Source organism: Lacerta agilis, chromosome 3, assembly GCF_009819535.1.
Source record: "Lacerta agilis isolate rLacAgi1 chromosome 3, rLacAgi1.pri, whole genome shotgun sequence".
NCBI classification, from domain to species: domain Eukaryota; kingdom Metazoa; phylum Chordata; class Lepidosauria; order Squamata; family Lacertidae; genus Lacerta; species Lacerta agilis.
This window is the reverse complement of record NC_046314.1, coordinates 114709054-114729647: the sequence shown is the minus strand read 5'-3', so window position 1 is coordinate 114729647 and position 20594 is coordinate 114709054. Positions and strand designations below refer to the sequence as shown.

General features: G+C 49.2%; 1 protein-coding gene across 1 annotated transcript in view; it reads right to left on the bottom strand.

Annotated features, from left to right (window-relative positions):
• LOC117044676 overlaps positions 1 to 20594 on the bottom strand; it is a 44463-nt gene that overhangs the window by 13453 nt on the left and 10416 nt on the right. Inside the window, exons 2-5 of the mRNA XM_033145487.1 lie at positions 17049 to 17337; positions 10076 to 10243; positions 8965 to 9031; positions 5475 to 5538 (exon numbers count right to left, since the gene is read on the bottom strand). Of these exons, the coding sequence (XP_033001378.1) occupies positions 5475 to 5538; positions 8965 to 9031; positions 10076 to 10243; positions 17049 to 17337 (588 nt within the window). The remainder of the gene's footprint in view (positions 1 to 5474; positions 5539 to 8964; positions 9032 to 10075; positions 10244 to 17048; positions 17338 to 20594) is intronic.

Here is a 20594-nt window from a genome sequence, read left to right as displayed (position 1 = left end):
GTCAAAGGTGCAACGTAGAGGCATCCATAGTAGTTGAAACAGGGTGCAGGGTAGGGAGTTGGGCGAAGTCAGGAACAGGTATGCAGGCAGGGAACCAAGGCGGGTCAGGAGCTCAGGCAGGAAAGCAGGATGGGATTCAAGCAGGAACTGGTCACCAACAATGTTGCTCCTGCAACCTGGGGGTAGGGCTGGCCGACTTTTATCTGTCCTGAGGCATAGGGCGGCCCCGATCCTCTGGTGACTCGCCTCTCATGGCCTGGAGGCGAGCACTCCTCCTGCGGGAACTTAGTTCCCTTCGCCTCTCTGACCTGAGCCTCCGCAGCTCAGGAGAGGCTGGAGGGTTACTGGAACCAGAGGCAACCTCAGCTTCCCCTGAGGGGGCTGAGAGTGGAGCACCTGCAGCAGAGGCATAGGAATAATAATAATAATATAATATTTATTATTTGTACCCCGCCCATCTGGCTGGATTTCCCCAGCCACTCTGGGCGGCTTCCAACAGAAATCAAATACAAAAATATCAAACATTAAAAACTTCCCTAAAAAGGGCTGCCTTCAGGTGCCCAGGGCGGGGTTGCCGCACCGAGGCACCCCCTGGGGGCGGGAGCAATCCGGGCATGCGCATTGTGCAGTCCATCCCGCCAGCGCTGTTGTTCGGCTTCCCCCTCCGTGCTGCTTTAAAGGACCGGGCGCTCGGCCGCCGCTTGAGCAGCAGCGCCGGCTGAGATGGACTACACAGTCCATCCCGCCGGCACTGCTGCTCCAGTGGCATCGCGCGGGGCAGCACCAGCAGGCAGACCCCGGACAGGCCGCGGGGCAGAGTGGCTTTGCTCCGTGGGTTGCTCGGGGCCCGCCAGCGGGGCGGGGCTGGCCCGTGTCACCCCCCTGCTCCCCTGGAACCCATAGCGGTGCTGGCAGGCGGACCCTGGACGGGCCGCGGTGCTTTGCTCCGTGGCTTGCTCGGGTCCACCAGTGGGGCGGGGCTGGCCCAAGTGTCACCCCCCCCTCCTGGAACCCGGGGCATACCGCCCCCCTCGCAACGCCTGTGATCTGCAGGCAATGGGTCTTCCATCCCAGCAGGAGCCAGAGCAGGCTCAACAGATGCCTGCCCCTGAGGATCCAGCACAGCTGAGGACCCTTCCGACTCAAGCCCTAGCCCCGGCTCTGCTGTTTCTGGAGGCGGGGGATCCTGTGCAGGCTGGAATCTCTCAGGTTTAGCATCTGAGTCTGAATCCCAGGCCATCACAGATCCTGCAGCTGAGGCTCCAAGACTTTGGCCACCTCACAAGAAGAGAAGACCCTGATGTTGTGAAAGATGGAGGGCACAAGGGACGACAGAGGACAAGATGGTTTGACAGTGTTCTCGAAGCGACTAGCATGAGTCTGACCAAACTGCGGGAAGCAGTGGAAGACAGGAGTGCCTGGCGTGCTCTGGTCCATGGGGGTCACGAAGAGTCGGAAACAACTAAACGACTAAAGAACAACCAGCTTGCAATGGTGTATGTAACAAGAGGAATGCTCTGTAAGTGAGTGGCACCATTTAACCTCTGTGCAAGTTTTGCGTGAGCATGTCAGCTGCCTGGAAGTAGCCAAGAACTGCGTGCTTCCACCTGAGATGCCCCAGGCATTAAGGTCATCCGAGGAAGCGGTTCTTGGGGTTCCCTGCCTCCCATCTCCATGGGACTGGGCAGGTGGGGACAGAGAACTGGGCTTTCTCATTGCTGGTTCTCTGCTTCTAAAAAAACGTGCCCCCCCCCCTTGCACATGGCCTCCCCCTACAAATTTCAGGCACCACATGGAAACAGATTTATTTAGCTGTGGCTTTCAAAGGCTGGTTGCATTCATTTGCCAACTGCTTTCAGTGTTTTATGGGTTTATTGCTGTTTTTATTGTTCTCGTGACCTTTACAGTTCTGTTTTGTTTCTGCAGTTCTTCTGCATTTAATTTGGCCTTGTTTTTATAAAAAAAAATGTGCTTGCCACCTTGGAGGAAATAACGTTCACTTTAGGAGGCGGGATAAGAAATAGATTTGTGAAAGGGGCATTTAGCAGAAGAGCTTTGCTGAAGGGACTTGCTAGGTTAGGGGTGTGGGGTGGAGGGGATTGGGTTCTGTTCTCACTTAAAAGTGAACCAACCCAGTTTGCTATTTCCAAAATAAAAAGCAGACCGAAAACACAGGCGCCCTTCGAAAAGCGCAGTTCTCTGAATCTTGCAATGCAGTTCTCCGGCTAAGTGATGTATAGAGAACTACATATCCTGGGGTAAAGTGTACATTGAAAGACCCATGTTGGTGAAAATAATATACACAAATGTACTGTACTGCAGCAGGGCCGTCTTTAGCTTTTGTGCCGCCGCCAGGGTGTAAAGATCTGCCCCCAAATTTAGTTTAGCCGCCCCCAAATCAACTTTTTTTAATTTTTGGGGAGGGGGGAAGTTGTTGGCCTTTTTTAAGGGGGGGTGTGTCGGAATACGTTTCACGGATCCGCCATGGATTCATATTTATTTGGTTATTTAATGAGGTTTTCGAGATCTACTTTTAGTATAATTACGCGCAAAAGCGAAAGTGAAAGCATGAATGAATAGTGTGGTTCACTTATGAGATTAATCCGCCCTTATTTTATAGTTCCGGTCATGTTCAAAGTTGTTAATGAGCGTTAAACTTGCTTCCCGCCTTTTTGGAGGGCAGCAACAGTGATTTTATTGGTTGAGGCATTGATGATGATGTCACGTTTGTTCCCTAATAAAAGGCAGAGGCACCCCCGCTTAGGCGCGTTTTTCCTTGGTTTCTTTGGTTTAGTCAGTCGACGTTCTTTTACCTTAGTTTAAGTTCAGGGTTTAGTTTAAGGGTATTGGGAGTGGGTTTTCTTTAGTTAGAGTTAGATCGCGGAAGATCATTCGGTTTAGTTTTAGATAGGTTCCTTTAGGTTAGCCTAGGGTTAGGCCCGCGGAAGATATTTCGGTTTTAGTTTTATTTAGCTAGCCTCGCGGAAGATTGGGCGCGCAGGGACTTTAAGCTTAGGAGAACTTAGCTTAGGGGACGAGCCTATGCGGGTTCTGCCGAAGCCACTAAAGATACAACCGGTGTCTGTCTTCCTTTGGGGGTAAAAGGGGGAGTAAAAGGTTTAAAGTAAAAATTTTAATTTTCTTAACTTGGTCCATCTATTCAGAGTCAGGGTATATTCTATTTCACGAGGCAACTTTTCACTAAGAAGGCAACTAGGAACTCATACACCTTCGGAGTCATCAATTGGCTTACTCAGCTTCCTTCGGATTGTGAGACTTGGCCGGCGACCGTGCCCAAAAGCACGCGGAACGCTGGCCGCTTTCCCCGCAACTGGTACCTCGTGCATGACCAGTTCAAGTTGTGCACGAGGAGCTCCAGCACCCAAACCCCGACAGGGGTGAATTCAAAAAAGTTGTTGAGCTTTTTTGGGAGGGGAATCACTCACCTGTAACAACGACGCAGCGCGAAAAACTGCTTTTGTTTCCTGACTCGTCGGGAATATTTGACTGCCGCCGATCAAGAGGGACTGGTATACAGTAGGTAAACATTTGCCCCCCCCAAAAAAAAAAAATTCGGTGCCTGGGTACCTTGCACCCCTTGCACCCACGGGTAAAGACAGCCCTGTACTGCAGGAAATTGCTGTGTGTGTGTGTGTATTTTGGAGAAAATCACACAAAAATGCTAGTAGTTTTCATGAGGATTTTTTTTTAAAAAGTGAACTGATATGGAAATGTGAAGAAATGAAGACTGGAACTATGAGAGAAACCAGAACTGACATATTTGACTAACCCTATGCTAAGTCAAAGCAAACCACTATCCAAATTAGGGCACGAGTGGTTTCCCCCCTGCCCTGTTCCTGTTCCCAGGGAAAACCTGCTCTTCAGTGCTAAATCGGAGCAAACATCAGTACAGAGAAAACCCGGATTGCCAGAGAAAACCCGGATTGAGCAGCGGGACAAGAGGAAGTGGCGATAAGCTCTTAGCCTCTTACAATACGGCCCCTTTGCACATTTACTCAGAGAGTCCCGCTGAGTTGCATTGAACAAGTAAGTCTGCTGAAAACTGCATCCTTGCTGAAACCATGAAGTCTTGCAAAACCTGAGCTGCCTGATCAAAGCAGAAGGTGGAGCAGCAGCTCAGGTTTAGCAAAGATCACCCAAAAGAGTCTGCACTGAGTTTCAGTGGAGAGGTCGGCTTCAGCAAACATTATCTTTATCGGGTTTAAACAGGAGGTGCCCTGATTAAGCTCTATAAACGGAGCAAATCTGTGGGGAAATCTGCCCTCCGCCATCGAGACGTGATATGGAACACCCTGCTGCGTTTGCTGTCAGTACGCAGCAAAGAATATTATCTGAGCTAATGGGAGCATTGTTTTCTCCCCGTAACCGTAGGCGAAGCAAACGAGTCTGGGGCCAGAGCCGAAAGAGCTTTCACTTTCTGAAAGCTGAGTAGCCGCTGCCTCGGACACCGACTCCAGGGCTGGAAGGGAAGCGCATGTGTGCGCAGATGCAGGCGCACCGTTTGCCTGCAAGGCCTCGAGCTATTTGCAGATGGGAGGCTATTGTTCCAACCGGAAAGAGAGCTTTCCCCTTTGCTGCCGGCTGCCCTGAGTTCCCGGCCAAAGGTGTGGAGGGACGGGGTGGTGGGTTGTTGAGCAAAACACTTTCTCACGCTCCTGTGGCTGGGAGAGGCTTCCCCCACCTGTCTTGCCCCAACATCCCAGACCATGACTTTGAGAGCAGTAGAAGCAGCCAGGAGAGAAAAGAGGAGTTGGGTGGGTGTGGGTGTGTATAATTTGTGTGTCCTTGTTTCTCAGTTTGATCCTGTCACATGGTTTTGTGGTTTTATACATTGTGACTTACCATTATTTTTATTGATTAAAGGTAAAGGGACCCCTGACCGTTAGGTCCAGTCGCGGACGACTCTGGGGTTTCGGTGCTCATTTCGCTTTATTGGCCAAGGGAGCCGGCGTCCAGCTTCCAGGTCATGTGGCCAGCATGACTAAGCCGTTTCTGGCGAACCAGAGCAGCTCATGGAAATGCTGTTTACCTTCCCGCCGGAGCGGTACCTATTTATCTACTTGCACCTCATGCTTTCGAACTGCTAGGATGGCAGGAGCAGGGATCAAACAATGGGAGTTCACTCCGTTGTGGGGATTCGAACCTCTGACGTTCTGATCGGCAAGCCCCAGGGCTCTGTGGTTTTTATTGATTACAGTTCAATGCGACTGTCAGCTATTGTTTCCGGGGCGCCTGCGCCAATCGGAAGCCGCACCTTGGTTTCTAAATGTTTCGGGAGTTGAACGGACTTCCGGAACAGATTAAGTTCGAGAACCAAGGTTCCACTGTACTGCTTTACTTGATATAAGGGATTCCCTTGGAATGTATTGCAGAAAGATGACTTGCTAACATGTCACTCTTATAAACGGCACATTTCAAGCATGGATAAATCCCCTCCCATACTGCCCACTTACTGTTGTGCAACTCTCCATCTTCAAGGGTCTTCTCAGCTGGGCTCAGCCGGTCTTCCAGTCTCGTCTGCGTAAGAAGGAATGAAAGAAAAAATTAAAAAGTTGAAGGATAAGGTGACACCTCTGGGGCCTTGGCAAATCAAGACGCAGTGCTATGAGCATCCTGCTGAAAGCGGGTCTCCTCTGGCTGCATCCAGACAAAATACACCTGGACTTCCTTCCTGGCAGAAAGAGTTTTCCTCGAACTGCTGTTTGCTCCGATTCAGCTTTAAAGAGCAGTTTTTTGTGGGGAGGCTCTGGAGCAAAAAAAAAAGGGGGGTGCTGCTCAGTCAGATGTGGAGCTCCAAAGAGCAGAAGCTGCTCCCAGGGCCATTTCAGGGGTGCTTGCTGGTGCAAAAGCAAGAGGCTGAGCGGGTAATGAGCCTGGAGCCCAAATTTGCCATGCAAAAGCGAGTTGTTCCCTAAATCAGACTGCCCAGCCTTCATTTATGCTGTGCTGTTCACCAAACGTCCACATCACTATTCTGTGTGATAGGCTCTTTAGTTGTTTGTGGAGTGGGATAGCTTTGCACCATGAGAAGAGATGGACCCCTAAAAATGAGATGGGCACATTTATTGCTCGGTTTCTTGCTGGAAAACACACCACATCAGATCCTTTGCCACTCTGGTGCCCCGGTTTGTTTGCACTTTTGACCCCTGGGGTCCCTTCCAGCTCTACAATTCTATGATTGTACGTGATGACAAGGCTTCACGCCAAGCAATTGTTATCTTACTCTTTCTAGTGCACTTTCCTTTCCACAAAAAGCTTTGGGGAAAGCAGGTTCCTTGTGCAAAAGCCCAGATCCAAACTGAACTCTGCAAGCTGCATTTGGCAGTATGCAACTGGATGCCACCCACAAACAGCGACTCCTGCACAAACTTATAAGTTTCCTATATGCATTGTGGGCTCTGTGTGTGTGTGTGTGCGTGTGTGTGTTTTAATGGCTGGTCTAGCCTGGCCTGTTCTTAATCACAAGCGAAAGGAACGGTAAACTGCAGAGCTGAGTATATGCTGCCACTTAGTGGCAAACGCCGGCTTCAACATGCCTTTCTGAGGAACAGAGGAACCACAGGAGCCGACCCACATTACCACCAGGAGGAGGAGCCAAGCACAGCCACGTGGGAGAAGAACGATGCCTCCTAATGCCTTTGGATTGGGTCCCACGAGAAGAGCATCTGCTTTGTATATAGAAAGTCCCAGGTTCGGTGACCGACATCTGGGACAAGACACACCATGTTTGGAACCCAATAGATCTGCTGCCAGTCAGGGCAGACAAGTGGCTCTTAACCTTTTTGGGGTCACAGAGAACATGATGGAGGCTACGGAGCCCCTCCACATAAAAAAAGTGTGCACATGCACACACAAATGTTGAACGCAATTTATTTTAATGCACTGGGGACGGATTTCCTTCAAGGACCCCCTGAAGCCCATGCATGGAATCCCAGGGGGCCCATGGACAACAGGTTAAGAACCCCCTGGTATAGAGAATAATGAGCTAGATCCATGGTTCCCAAACTTTTTCCAGGCCTTGAGTGCAGAGTTGGTGTTATGTACTGAGCTGAATAGGATCCAGAATGCAGCAGTCTGATTGGTCCTAGAACAATAGGATACAGAATGCTGCAGTCTGATTGGTCCTAGAACAATAGGATCCAGAATGCAGCAGTCTGATTGGTCCGCAGGAGCCACCCAATCCAGCTCCAGGTGGAAGTGAATCCGCAACCTGATTGGCCTACAGGAGTATCCCGGAATTAGCCAATCACGTGGGGCCCATTGTGTAAATAATGTATTTATAGCAGACGTTTTGGGGAAACATTCATTCCTCGCTACTATGAGCTGAATAAAGAGCATGAAATTCACACTTGACTCGGAGTATATTTCAGTTGGAGAACATAGTTAGACAAACTATTGTTGTTGTTGTTTAGTCGTTCAGTCGTGTCCGACTCTTCGTGACCCCATGGACCAGACAGAGCACGCCAGGCACTCCTGTCTTCCACTGCCTCCTGCAGTTTGGTCAGACTCATGCCAGTCTCTTCGAGAACACTGTCCCACCATCTCATCCTCTGCCGTCCCCTTCTCCTTGTGCCCTCCATCTTTCCCAACACCAGGGTCTTTTACACACATAACTGTACACTTAAGGCCTTGATGCTGGCAAAACGGTTAGGGAGGAAGTTTCCATTAAGTGGACTTCTCTTTTTCCAGTGTGGAAAACTGCCAGAATAAATAGCCATGTGTCTGAATTAGGACCCTAAGTGGGGGGGGGGCCTAATGGTTAAAGTCCCCTAACTGCATGCTAGGGTTACACACACACACACACACACACACACACACACACCAACACCACTGGCAATTGGTGCTCTTAAAATACTGTAGTTAAGGTCACAGACTGCAAGCCGTGTGCAGTGTCTAGGTTGGCTCTAAGAGTTAATGATTTATCTGTCCAGGTTATCAAAGGAGCAGCAGAAAGGCACACATTCTTATTTGTTTTGTATTCCTGACTCCTCCAAAGCTCACGGCAGCTTAAAAAAACTGATTAAGGGACAGTGCAGGAGTACCAAACAATTCAAATGCACAGCAGCACCGTACAGTAGAGGAGAAGAGACCCGAAGAGAAAAAAGAAACAGGTCTGCTAGCCTGTTTCTAGGCAAAAAGCCGGGTTCTGCTGGTTCTGACTTTGGAAGCCCTGTGCACCTTGGAACCTGGGTGCTTTAAGGACGGCAACTTTTATGTGTTTACTTATAAAGGAATAAAACTTCTAAATGGCTGACTCAAAGAAACAACTACAGTTGTACCTTGGTTCTCGAACAGTTTGTGACTCAAACGTTTTGGCTCCCGGTCTGCGAATGTTTCTCGGAAGCCAAACGTCTGACTCGGTTTCCGCGGCTTCCAATTGAGTGCAGGAAACTGCTGCAGCCAATCGGAAGCCGCAGCTTGGTTTTCGAATGTTTTCGGAAGTTGGACAGACTTCTGGAACAGGTTCCGTTCGAGAACCAAGGTACGACTGTAGAATAAAACAATAAAATCTCCAAGTGGTCTGGGTCAGGGAGAGATCGGGGGGCGGGGGGGAGGAGAGGCGAGAGAGAAAAGTGACCGGGAGGGTTGACACCCATGGCATTCACTCAAAAAACCAAATGTGCCTTAAAATTCTGGAGACACCCCCCTGGCGCTGGATCTCAGAGATCAAAGACATAACTGCCGGTGGGGGGCGCCTCAGAGTCTTGCCACCATGCTGGCCACAAATGCCAGCTGGCTCCCCATGCTTTCCCAACCTGGCGCCCTCCAAATGTTGGGGGGCCAAATCTCCAATCAGCCGCAACCATCACAAGGAAGAAAACGGCCAAAGCGCTGCTGCCTAGGGCTGGTGGGAGTTCTAGCGCTGAACTTCCGGAGGGCGCCAGGTTGGCAAAGGCTGGCGTTTCCAAACCTCCCTTGGAGACAGACACTGGAAGGACTCACCACGCTGATGAGATCTGATGCATTTAAGTCCCTCTTAAAAGTTCTGGTTGATAATTGCCGTTTTTTCCTGGAACACACAGAGAGAGAGAGAGAGGAGAAAGAGAGAGACATTTGCTTGGCTTTTGAGTCAAGAGGTTTCACTGCATACTCCTTGCGATGCATTGAAAACACAGTTCAGACCCTGAGGCCCTGAAATCAAAGCAAACTCAGGATGTTTTTTGGGCTATCCAACATTTGGGTAAGTGGCCAAATTCATTGGAAACTTCACTCAAATCAGATGCAGCAAAAGCCGCAAATTTGGTCAGACCCCAGGTTAGTCCTGTGTCCAATTCTGGGAACCCCAGTTTAAGAAGGATATTGAACGTGTGCAGAGGAGGGAGACCAAGAGGACCAAGGGCCTGAAAACCAAGCCTGATGAGGAACGGTTGAAGGAGCTGGAGAGGTTTTTAAGCAGAGACTGGATGGCCATCTGCCTTGGATACTTTCCCCCATTGCAGGAGGTTAGCCCAGATCAGAGTTTCCCAAACCTGAGTCTCCAGCTATCGTTGGACTACAACTCCCATCATCCCTAGCTAGCAGGACCAGTGGCAAGGGGTGAAGGGAACTGTAGCCCAACAACAGCTGGAGACCTAAGTTTGGGAAGCCCTGACCTAGATGGTCTACCTTCCTACAATTCTGTGATCTACACTATACATTTAAATCCCATCCAATGCACATTTAAAACGTGTAACCGGAGACTAGTTACCCGCTCCAAGTTTGGACTTTGCTTGGTTTCCAGTCAAAGCGTGCCCTGTGGATTCCTGCTGAAATCCTGTACCTCTTCATATCACGTATGCTGATAAGTGGCTGGGCGGGATCCTGCCTTTGTTGTGGCGAGAATATCTTAACACCGGGGAGGCACCGTTGAACAACTATTAAACCAGAATGACGTGCGGATGGTCCAGTATAAATCCACAACCAATCCACTATTACTGCATCAATGGCATGTTGTCTGTAGCAGGAAACACCGGCCCTGAGGGACAACCCCTTCCCCTGCGTCCGGGTTCTCCTCTCTCAGTGTCCCAGGACCCTGAGCACAGCCCCACTGTGACCCCCCGAGGCTGCCACCTACCTTTTGAAGGGAAAGCAGAGTAGCAGCAGCAAGATAAGGGGGGCAACAGAAGCCACAGCCCCCAAGCCCCACACATGGGGGGGAAGCGGGGGCCTGGGAGAGGTTGCAGTCTCTGTCTTCTCTTCCAGCGAAGGAGCCATACACTCACGGGAAAGGAGGAAAGCGGAACTGAGAGGGGAAAGAGAGGTATGGTTTGTTTCTTTCATCTGTTTGATAAAATTTATATACCGCTTGGTTGCAAAAAAAACACAAAAAGCAAGCAAGCAAAAACCCTTCAAGTTTTACAAAAAATATACAGCGGACGCTCGGGTTGCGAACGCGCTCCGTGCGGGAGGCGCGTTCACAACCACAGCATTCACAATACATGCTGCTGCGTCTGCGCACGCATGTGATGCAATTTGGCACTTCTGCGCATGCGCGAGGGCCGAGACCCAAAAGTAACCCGTTCTGGTACTTCCAGGTTCAGCGCGTTCGTATCCTGCAGCGAGCACAACCCGAGGTATGACTGTAAAACAATAAAATTTAGAACCATACTCCGAAACATAAAACATAACATAAAAAGTTAAAATGCTAAAACCACGCCAACTTTCTAAGGATCTGGGTGGGCTTGCCTGAACAAGAATGCTTTTAGCAGGCGCCGGAAAGAGAACAGCTAAAGGTACCCTATATACTCGAGTATAAGCCGACCCGAATATAAGCCGAGGCACCTAATTTTCCTACAAAAACCTGGGAAAGCTTATTGACTCGAGTATAAGCCGGTTCACCTTTGCCGCTGTGGAGGAGGAGGAGGAACAAGCAGCCCGAAAACAGCCCTTTGGGCTGCTCCTTCCTCTTCCTCCTTTGCTGCTGTGGAGCTCACCCCATCGCGGGGTTTCAAACCGCCATTCTTCTGATCGGCAAGCCCTAGGGCTCTGTAATTTAACCCACAGTGCAATGTTCCCTTGTGTTATACAGAGAAGGCTGGGATCCTGTCCTGTTTAAGCAGGAGCCAGGGAAAGTGAGCACCTGTGGGGTTATAATACTTCCTTAACTGATGGGCTTTCTGCCTTCTGGGGTCTGAAGTTTGCATTTATGTGAGCAGTTCAGGAATGGAACAAGCTGCCTGGGGAGAGTAAAGAACCGCCGTTCTTGTACGCTTCTTAAGGAATGGTTGACTGGGGTGAGCAGGCGGCGGCAGCATGAGCGGAGAGAAAGGGCTTCTTTCTCGCCACCCCCACTGCCCGCCTCACTTGAGTATAAGCCAAGGGCCGCTTTTTCAGCACAAAAATGTGCTGAAAAACTAGGCTTATACTCAAGTATATAAGTAGTTGCTACATATCAATAGGCAAGAATGTAACGGCTGTAACTAAATACAGTGGTACCTCTGGTTACGTACTTAATTCGTTCCGGAGGTCCGTTCTTAACCTGAAATCATTCTTAACCTGAAGCACCACTTTAGCTAATGGGGCCTCCCACTGCCACCGCACTGCCGCTGCCCGATTTCTGTTCTCCTCCTGAAGCAAAGTTCTTAACCCGAGGTACTATTTCTGGGTTAGCGGAGTCTGTAACCTGAAGCGTCTGTAACCCGAGGTACAGTATTATAAAGCGCAGGCCAATAGAAGGTTTTAAATCTGCACAAATTTTATTTTATTTGAATTGATGTGCCAACTTTTCCTCCAAGGAGCGCAAGGCAGCGTACGTGGTTCTTCCCCTCCTCATTTGATCCCCACAACAACCCTACGAGGTTGGTTGGTTATGCTGAGAGGCGGTGGGACTGGCCCCCAAGATGCAGGGAGCTTCAGGGTCAAGTGAGACCCTGTCCCTTCCTGGTCACAGCCCAACACTCAACCCCCTACTGGCTGTCTGTCTGCTGGCCCATAATGGCTCAGTGGTGGAGAACCCACCCCCATTGCCCACCAAAGGCACCTGCAGCTAAAAGGTTTGGATACAGCAGGGTGAGTGTGTTGTTTCTGCCTCTCAGATTATTGACTTTCGAGAGCATCCTTGTTGACGCAGGAACCAGATTGTTCAAAGACATCGGCCATGGCAGCCTTGGAATTGCAATTCTAGGGTTCTATGGTGGCTGGAGAGAGCCGATGTCCAGGTGGCACCTTTCAACTGGACAACCCACTCTCGCTTTCTCTCTCCCTCTCTGCCCGTCCATCCTATGACCCTGACACACATCCCTGGACGAAAAAGATTAATGAATGCCCTGACTGCCGGCTCATGTTTCCTCAAAGACAACCGGAGATTAGGAAAAGGAGCTCTGGAGAAATAACAGAGGCGAGGAGGAGGCACAGATGCAAAACGTTAAGGCCAGCAGGCATTTTTGGGAGATTCTCTCTCTCTCTCTCTCTCTCTCTCTCTCTCTCTCTCTGTGTGTGTGTGTGTGTGTGTGAGAGAGAGAGAGAGAGAGAGAGAGAGAGAGAGAGAGAGAGAGAGAGAGAGAGAGAGACCTCCTGGGACTCCACACCAGAGAGGAGTCCAGCTCAGGGACCCACCAGGAAGAAGAGGCTGTACTTCAAGTCACCCAAGAGGCGTCTGCTGCAAACGACAAACAGGACAATCCGGTTTGGGTGAGCCCAAGGGAGCAATGTGTGATCTGCAGCTGAGCAGCCTTGGCTTGTTAATTGTCCCTCCCAGTTGTGGCTGGCGGGTGTCGGGAGAGGAAGAAGAGGCGAAAGAGAGGAATCTGATTGATTAGGGGAGGGCTTTTTCAGCAGAGGTTGGATGGCCAGCTGTCAGGGATCCTTTGGCTGTCATCCCTGCATCGCAGAGGGTTGGACTAGATGCCCCTTGAGGGTCCCTCCCAACCCTATAGTTCTGATTGGCTGTAGCTGTGTGGAACAGCACCTACTTGGCACACCAAAGGTCCCAGGTCCAGTCCAAGGCACATCCAGGTAGGGTTTGGGAAGACTCCTCCAAGAGTCTGAAGAAGTGTGCATGCACACGAAAGCTCATACCAAGAACAAACTCAGTTGGTCCCTAAGGTGCTACTGGGAGGAATTTTCTATTTTGTTTCCTCCAAGAGAGGACCTTGACAAGCTGCTGCCAGCCAGCATAGGAAACAGAGCTAGATGAACCAAGAGCCTGAGACAGCGCGACGAAATTCAGCCCAGGCAACCAAGTGCAAAATGACCGCTCGGCAGCCTGTCAGCAGATTTATGGATTTACACCCAAAGCAAAATGGGGAAAGGAATAGCATCAGAGTGGGTCCTTACTCTGACTTCTGCTTTTATCTCCAGTGCTGTACCTGAACACTGACCTCAGTGTTTCTCAGTTAGCAAGTATTTCACACCACTGCCTACATCAAAAAGAACTCAGATATTTAGTGTTTCCTAAGCTCTGTGGTCCAGCTCTCACTTCCATACATCTCTACTGGGAAAACCATAGCTTTAACTATGCCAACCAAAGTCCATATAGTTAAAGCTATGATTTTCCCAGGAGTGATGTATGGAAGTGAGAGCTGGACCATAAAGAAGGCTGATCGCCGAAGAATTAATGCTTTTGAATTATGGTGCTGGAGGAGACTCTTGAGAGTCCCATGGACTGCAAGAAGATCAAACCTATCCATTCTCAAAGAAATCAGCCCTGAGTGCTCACTGGAAGGACAGATCCTGAAGCTGAGGCTCCAATACTTTGGCCACCTCATGAGAAGAGAAGACCCTGATGTTGGGAAAGATGGAGGGCACAAGGAGAAGAGGGCGACAGAGGACAAGATGGTTGGACAGTGTTCTCGAAGCTACCAACATGAGTCTGACCAAACTGCGGGAGGCAGTGGAAGACAGGAGTGCCTGGCGTGCTCTGGTCCATGGGGTCACGAAGAGTCGGACACGACTAAATGAATAAACAACAAAAAGCTGACTAAGGCTGCCCTCCTGCACCTGTCACCTTGTGAGTAAGCTGCAAAGAATTCAGCGGGATTCACATACGATGAATAGGATTGCCCTGCAATTTGCTCTGTGCCCGGGTCTGTATCACACTTTATGTGCTTTTAGTGGTGCAAAATGCTCGATGTGTGCACACAGTAAACGCATTATGGCTGCGCATCTCACACAGGGACATCGTCTAGGATTGGCCACAGCTCCCTGCTACCAGGAGTTGGAAAAGCACATTAGTTGAAGGGTCACAAATTAAGCTGCCCTGTACTTCCCTACAGAATGGCAAACTTCACCCTGCAAGGAGAAACGTCCCCTACTAGATGAACACCCCTTCTTTCTGTTCTTCGCCCGATAAAGCCATAACAAGAGCATCCTATTCTCAGATGCCCATGGGAAGTCCGCAGGTAGGACTTGGGTGCAACAGCAGAGCTCTGCCCACCTGTAATTCCTAGCAAGCGGCTTTCAGCTTCCAACAGTGGAGGGAGAACATAGCCATTGTGACTAGCAACCACGGAGAGCCCTCTCCTCCTCCTCCTCCATGAATTTGTCTAATCCTCTTCTAAAGCTGTCTAGGTTGGTGGGCATCACTGCCTCCTGTGGCAGGGAGTTCCACAGTTTAACTATGCACTCCATGAAAAAGTCCTTTATTTTGTCTTGTACCTTCCAACATTCCAGCTTTATGACGGAGAGGAGGAAAACTTTTCTATGCACTTTCTCTGTGCCGTGCATAATTTTGTAAACTAATACTGTCCCTCCTTTTATGCACCATTTTTTTCTGAAATAAAAAGCCGCCAAATGCTGCCACCTTTCCCACTAGAGGACTTGCTCCATCCCTTTGGCCATTTCAGTTGCCCTCTCCTGAACCTTCCCCTGCTCTACAATATCCATTATTATTATTATTATTATTATTATTATTATTATTATTATTATATTTTAGGTGCAGCAACCACAACTGTACACAGTATTCCAAGTGCAGTTGTGCCATGGATTAGGACAACAACATTATGATATTTTCCTTTCTATTTTCTTATTTTTCCAATTTATACCTCACCTTTCACAACAGCCCTGCGAGGTAGGTTAGGCTGAGAGTTAGCTTCGTGGCTGAGCAAGGATTCGAACCCTGATCTCCCAGGTCCTTGCTCAACACTAACCATTAGGCCACACTGCCTCATGTATGGACAGAACGCATGGGGCAGATCAAAGAATGAGGTGGCCTCAGCTATTGCTAGCCGAAAAGAGGCCCATCCATGTCCTTTGCCCCTCTTATTTGGGGACGATTGAGGGTGAATACTTCTTCCCAGCTCCAAGGCCTCAGTTGGAATGTCAAGCCCTGCCTGAGAGGCAGGAAATTACATTAAATAATCTCACTAATGTGTTATTGGATGCTCTGAATGTGCTCCTTTCCCTCCTCTGTCCACTAGGTTTGGAGGGGTTAATAAAGAGAGACGGAAATTAGACGAGCTGCAATTTGCTTCTCTAATCACAGCGCCAGGAGAGACATTGCTATGCAGCCAGCAAGGACTGCCTCCCTTCCATCTCCCTATGTTATCCACCTGTGTCTCTGCTCCAGGTGAGCACCAAAGCTGAACCAGATCTGCCTTAACGCTGCACCAAGCAGTTCTGTCCCGGTTGCTACCTATGATGTAAAACAATACGAAGAGGGTGCCAGCCGAAAGTCGCAAGAGGTACTTGAGATTCATATATGTGGCGTATGTCCCAGGTTGAGATGGCAAAGTGACAACCTGTTAGGGTGAGATGACTGAAAACTCTATTTAAGTGTGAGAAACGTAACATGTGGGGAACATATGGAATTGGAGGTAATTTAAAATATTCAACGCGGGAACATCGGAAGCTAAGGACACATCGACAACGGCGAGTGGGAAGCCACTTAAATAAACCTGCATTAATTTGGCAATAATTTGGTTGTAGTTTTCTAAAACCAATTTTAAAAATTGGCTGGGGGCAGGGGGGAGAACACCATGCGGAACTGCCTGCCACAAGATGAGCCACTGGCTACGAGCTTAGAAACATCTGCTGCCTGGGGTTGATGGGCATTGCTGTCTGAAACACCCTGTTTGTCTAAGGCTGGGTCCTGGGTCAAACAGAGGCAAAAGCGAAACTTTCAAATTCACAGCTGCACCTCGAGATTGCGGAGGCATCTCGTTGGCAGATGTAGGAAAGAGGATGCCGGACTCCAGGGGCTTTCGATCTGTTCCCACGGGAGAGTTCTTATTGCAAGAGTAGCCCAGGCATTTTTGTGGGGGGTGGGGCATAGCTCAGTGGTAGAGCATCCTTGCGTGGGTGGAGGAGGTCCTGGTCTGATCCCTGGTAAGGCTGGTGCTGTGGGTTAAACCACAGAGCCTAGGGCTTGCTGATCAGAAGGTCAGCGGTTCAAATCCCCGCAACGGGGTGAGCTCCCGTTGCTCAGTCCCAGCTCCTGCCCATCTAGCAGTTCGAAAGCAAGTCAAAGTGCAAGTAGATAAGTAGGTACCACTCCGGTGGGAAGGTAAACGGCATTTCCGTGCACTGCTCTGGTTCGCCAGAAGCAGCTTAGTCATGCTGGCCACATGACCCAGAAGCTGTATGCCGGCTCCCTCAGCCAGTAGAGCAAGATGAGTGCCGCAACCCCAGAGTTGTCCGCGACTGGACCTAATAGTCAGGGGTCCCTTTACCCTTTACCTTTAAGGCTGGCAGTGACCCCCTCCCTGAAACCCTGGAGAGCCGCAGCTGCCAGTCAGAGAATACTGAGCTCGACGGAGCAATGCTCTGATTCGGTTCAAGGCAGCAACAATATTGTGAATGTGCCAGAAGACACAGCCATGATTTTATCAGCTAAGGAGGAAGAGCAGGGATGTTCCTGTCTTATCAGAAGAACTCACCAGGTTAAAACAGGACAGCAAAGAGTACCCGGAGGAGGAGGAGGAGGAGGAGGAGGAGGAGAGGAAAACAAACCAGCCCTAGGCATGCACAGAGTGCCTCTTCATCGCCACCCAGCCAGATCTGTAAGGAGAGGCCAAATCTCTGGGCTTGCCAGCTCTGTCTCATTCATTCCAGCCAAAACCAATTTTCTGTTCCCTCCGCGCAGGTGAAAAACAACAGCCAGCAACACTCACCTTGAGAAAGTGGCCAAGACCTCCAGGCTAACGTGTGCTGCTCGCCTCCCTATCGCAGGAAAGGGCCCATTCTCGGCAGGGCAAGGAAAGCTCCGGAGCTCCTTAGCGCAAACTCTGAGCGGGAGTGTGGGCGGCTGGCTGGCTGGCTGCTTGTCCAGGCAGGGAGGCTGCGACTTCCTGGTTGCATCTACCCAGAGCCGCTCCAAGATCCACCTGCCTTGTCTGCAGAAAGGTGAAAAGAGCCACAGGTGGAATTTGTCCTGCCTTACCAGGAAATGGAAATCACTTTCTGCAAAAGGGAACCAGTGAAAGTCAGAAAGGACTCAGAGCTGCTGCAGGGAATCCCTCTCCTGAGATTGAAGGTGGATTGCGGGTAGCGATGGGCAGATCTGACAAATTTCAGCTTCTCTCCATTTCTTCTTTTCCATTTCCTGAGTTCAGTTTTCACACCAGTTCATGATTTATTTATTTCTAAGTTCCTCGTGAAACTTTGTCAGCATTCTAGTGCAAATTTCTCCAGCTGCACACATTTTGCAAAGCAGTTTTGCCTCAGAGCATTTCTGTTTTGACAAGCCTGCTGGGATGTTTAGAAAGTTGGTGTGAATTTTGATCTGCTTTTAGTCTGCTGTTGTTTCATAAAGTTTAAAATTATCGCTGTTATTTTTCCTTATCGTTTTATCTCTATCATAACCTGCTTTGAGCTTTTTTTGGATAGGGGGGGTTGTAATCAAGGGGCGTATAAATCTTATGAAGTAGATAAAATAAATAATACGGTGCATGCTAGTTTCACTAGCATATGCATTTCTATGCACACTTTGCTCCGGTAAGTGCCCTTTTGAAAAAGTTGCATGTTACTCTGCAGGAGAGCTGCATTGCAAAATTCATTAAAAAAATTAATTAGATTTTACAATTTTATATTCAGCCAACATAATGACATCACATAATGGAAAAAGCCCCCCCCCCAAAAAAAAATCACCCCCCTATCCCTCCTCCCCCCCCTACCCCAAGGACTTCCCCCAACTTCCCCTTCTGGTTTTTTGATACATTTATTCCTTCTGCTATTGTTGTTTTGCACTGCAAAATTCAGAGAAACGTGAATTTTGATGGGTGGCTGTGCCTAGGTTTGCAAAGTTTCAGAAAGTGCAGATTACGGTAGGTTTGCCCTTAAAACGACAGCTGAATCTCAAATTCATCCCTAACTGGAATCAAGGCAGTTTCCCAGTAAACACCAGCTGCGTTTTGAAAATGCACCATGTTTATTTACCCTACTATTTATTGCGTCTTGGATGTCCCCAGGCCCTCCTGGGGCTCTGCCTGTTTTACAGGCCTTTAGCAGCTGACTACGGGCAGACATGGAAGGGACAAAGCACACTTTGGAGGAGGGGAAACTTTCTCCCTCGCATTAGACTTCTTTGATTTTGCCGAAATAAACTTTTGAGAATGCTTAGGGTTGCGGCTTATTTCAGTTTCCCATTTATGATTCTGAAGGTCACCAGCAGATGGCCAGCCTATTGCAGGTGCAACTCAAATGGGACACAAGAGATCCGGTGTGGCATAGTGGTTAGGGTGTCAGACTAGGACCTAGGAGATCAGGGTTCGAATCTCCACTCGGCTGTGAAGCTCCCTGGGTGTCCCATGGCCAATCACTGCCTGCCGGCCTAACCTGCCTCACAGGGTTGTTGCGAGGTTAAAATGGAGCAGAGGGAGAACCACGGAGGCAGCCTTGGGCTCCTTGGACAACAACAACAACAAACTTATTTGCATAGAGCCAGTTTGGTGCAGTGGTTAAGAGCGGTGGACTTGTAATCTGGTGAACCGGGTTCGCTTCCCCGCTCCTCCACATGCAGCTGCTGGGTGACCTTGGGCTAGTCACACTTCTCTGAAGTCTCTCAGCCCCACTCACCTCACAGAGTGTTTGTTGTGGGGGAGGAAGGGAAAGGAGAATGTTAGCCGCTTTGAGACTCCTTCGGGTAGTGAAAAGCGGGATATCAAATCCAAACTCCTCTTCTTCTTCTTCTTCATAGCCCACAGGCCGTTGCATCAGAAAGACACATATTACAGATACTGATAAAAACCATATATAACCAATAAAATGAGCTGAATCGGGATTCGGCACAATTAAAACAAGAATAAATGAGATCTTAATTATGAGGGGGCACTGTTATTCAGCTGGCAGCCCTCAATTTCATGGCCCTCTCAACAAATCTGGCTACCTTCTCCGTTGTCTGGGTATTCTGGTCTGCCAGGAGGAAAAACAGTATGTCCTCGGACGAGGGGCCCGGAATGGCAAGTATAAGCGGCATGACGATCTCTTCCCTCAAGTCTTTATATAAGGGGCAAGACAGGAGTACATGTGACACAGTCTCCACATTACCGACTCCACAGGGGCAGAGTCGATTCTGGAATGGTGTTTTTGAGAATCGGCCTTCAAGAACAGCGGAAGGTAGCATATCTAATCTGGCCGACGTAAAAGCTCGTCCATATTTTGCAATAGTTAAATTGGACAGGTATGCCGCCTGGGAGTCCATGTAGCAGGGGGGAAGATGAATGTACCATGCACTGAATTTCTTAATTAAGGCCCAATTTATTTTGCTGTTCGATATTCTTCAGGCGCTGTTTTATGAGGCTTTTTGCCTTGGATAGGCCCATTGTGAGTAAATGCTGTGCATGCAAGCCACACGAGAGGAGTTTTTGGTGTACAGCTTTTTCCCATGAGCTTTTGTGTACATCCCTTGTGACTAGATGCAATAGTTGGGCTCCTTGGAGGAAAAGGTGGGTTGCAAATGCAATAAAGAATAATAATAATTGCATACTGGAAATTTAGGTTTGCATGATTAAAGCGCAACGCTCTGTCACCCTGGGGCAAGAAATCCACTTCTTTTACAAAAAAATGGGCTTTCTGCAGCTACGGAAACAACAGGTAGATGCTCTGAAATGTCTGGAATGAACAAATTATTAGCAGGGAAACATACAACCATTGTACAAGCAACTCAGGATGAATGTCCACCAGTGTGCAACCTCCCCTCAAATAAATCAGGATGAATGCTCATTAATGATTGGACATCGTCTTACCTCCAGGTAAGCTTTGTGGAAGCAAACTGAAACGAATTCATCTTCCAGAGGAATTTGCATGCAAAAAGTGCCACGGGTTTTCAGCCGTGAGGTGAGGCCAGCATTTGCTTCTTGCCTTACCGGCAGTGCCTATGTACAGCAAAAGCTTTTGGAGCCCAGGAGACGCAGTGAGTGACGTCCGGCTTTCCCTGTTTAACTTCTCTGAGTTGGGCTTCTGCTAGGAGCAGAGTGAGCAAAAATTAACAACAGAATTGAAGTGGGAGTCTTGTCTCATACCTACCTGCTCCAATGCCTTCCTTGGAGTTCTGTATAGATCCTCTCTGCCTACAGATCATAGAATTGTACAACGGCAGAGTTGGAAGGGACCCCAAGGGCCATCTAGTCCAACCCCCTGCAATTCAAGAAGTTGCCACCTTTTTCTGATAAGGCGTCTGTGCTGGAACAGTGGGACCTCGGCTCTTGAGCATCTCGGAA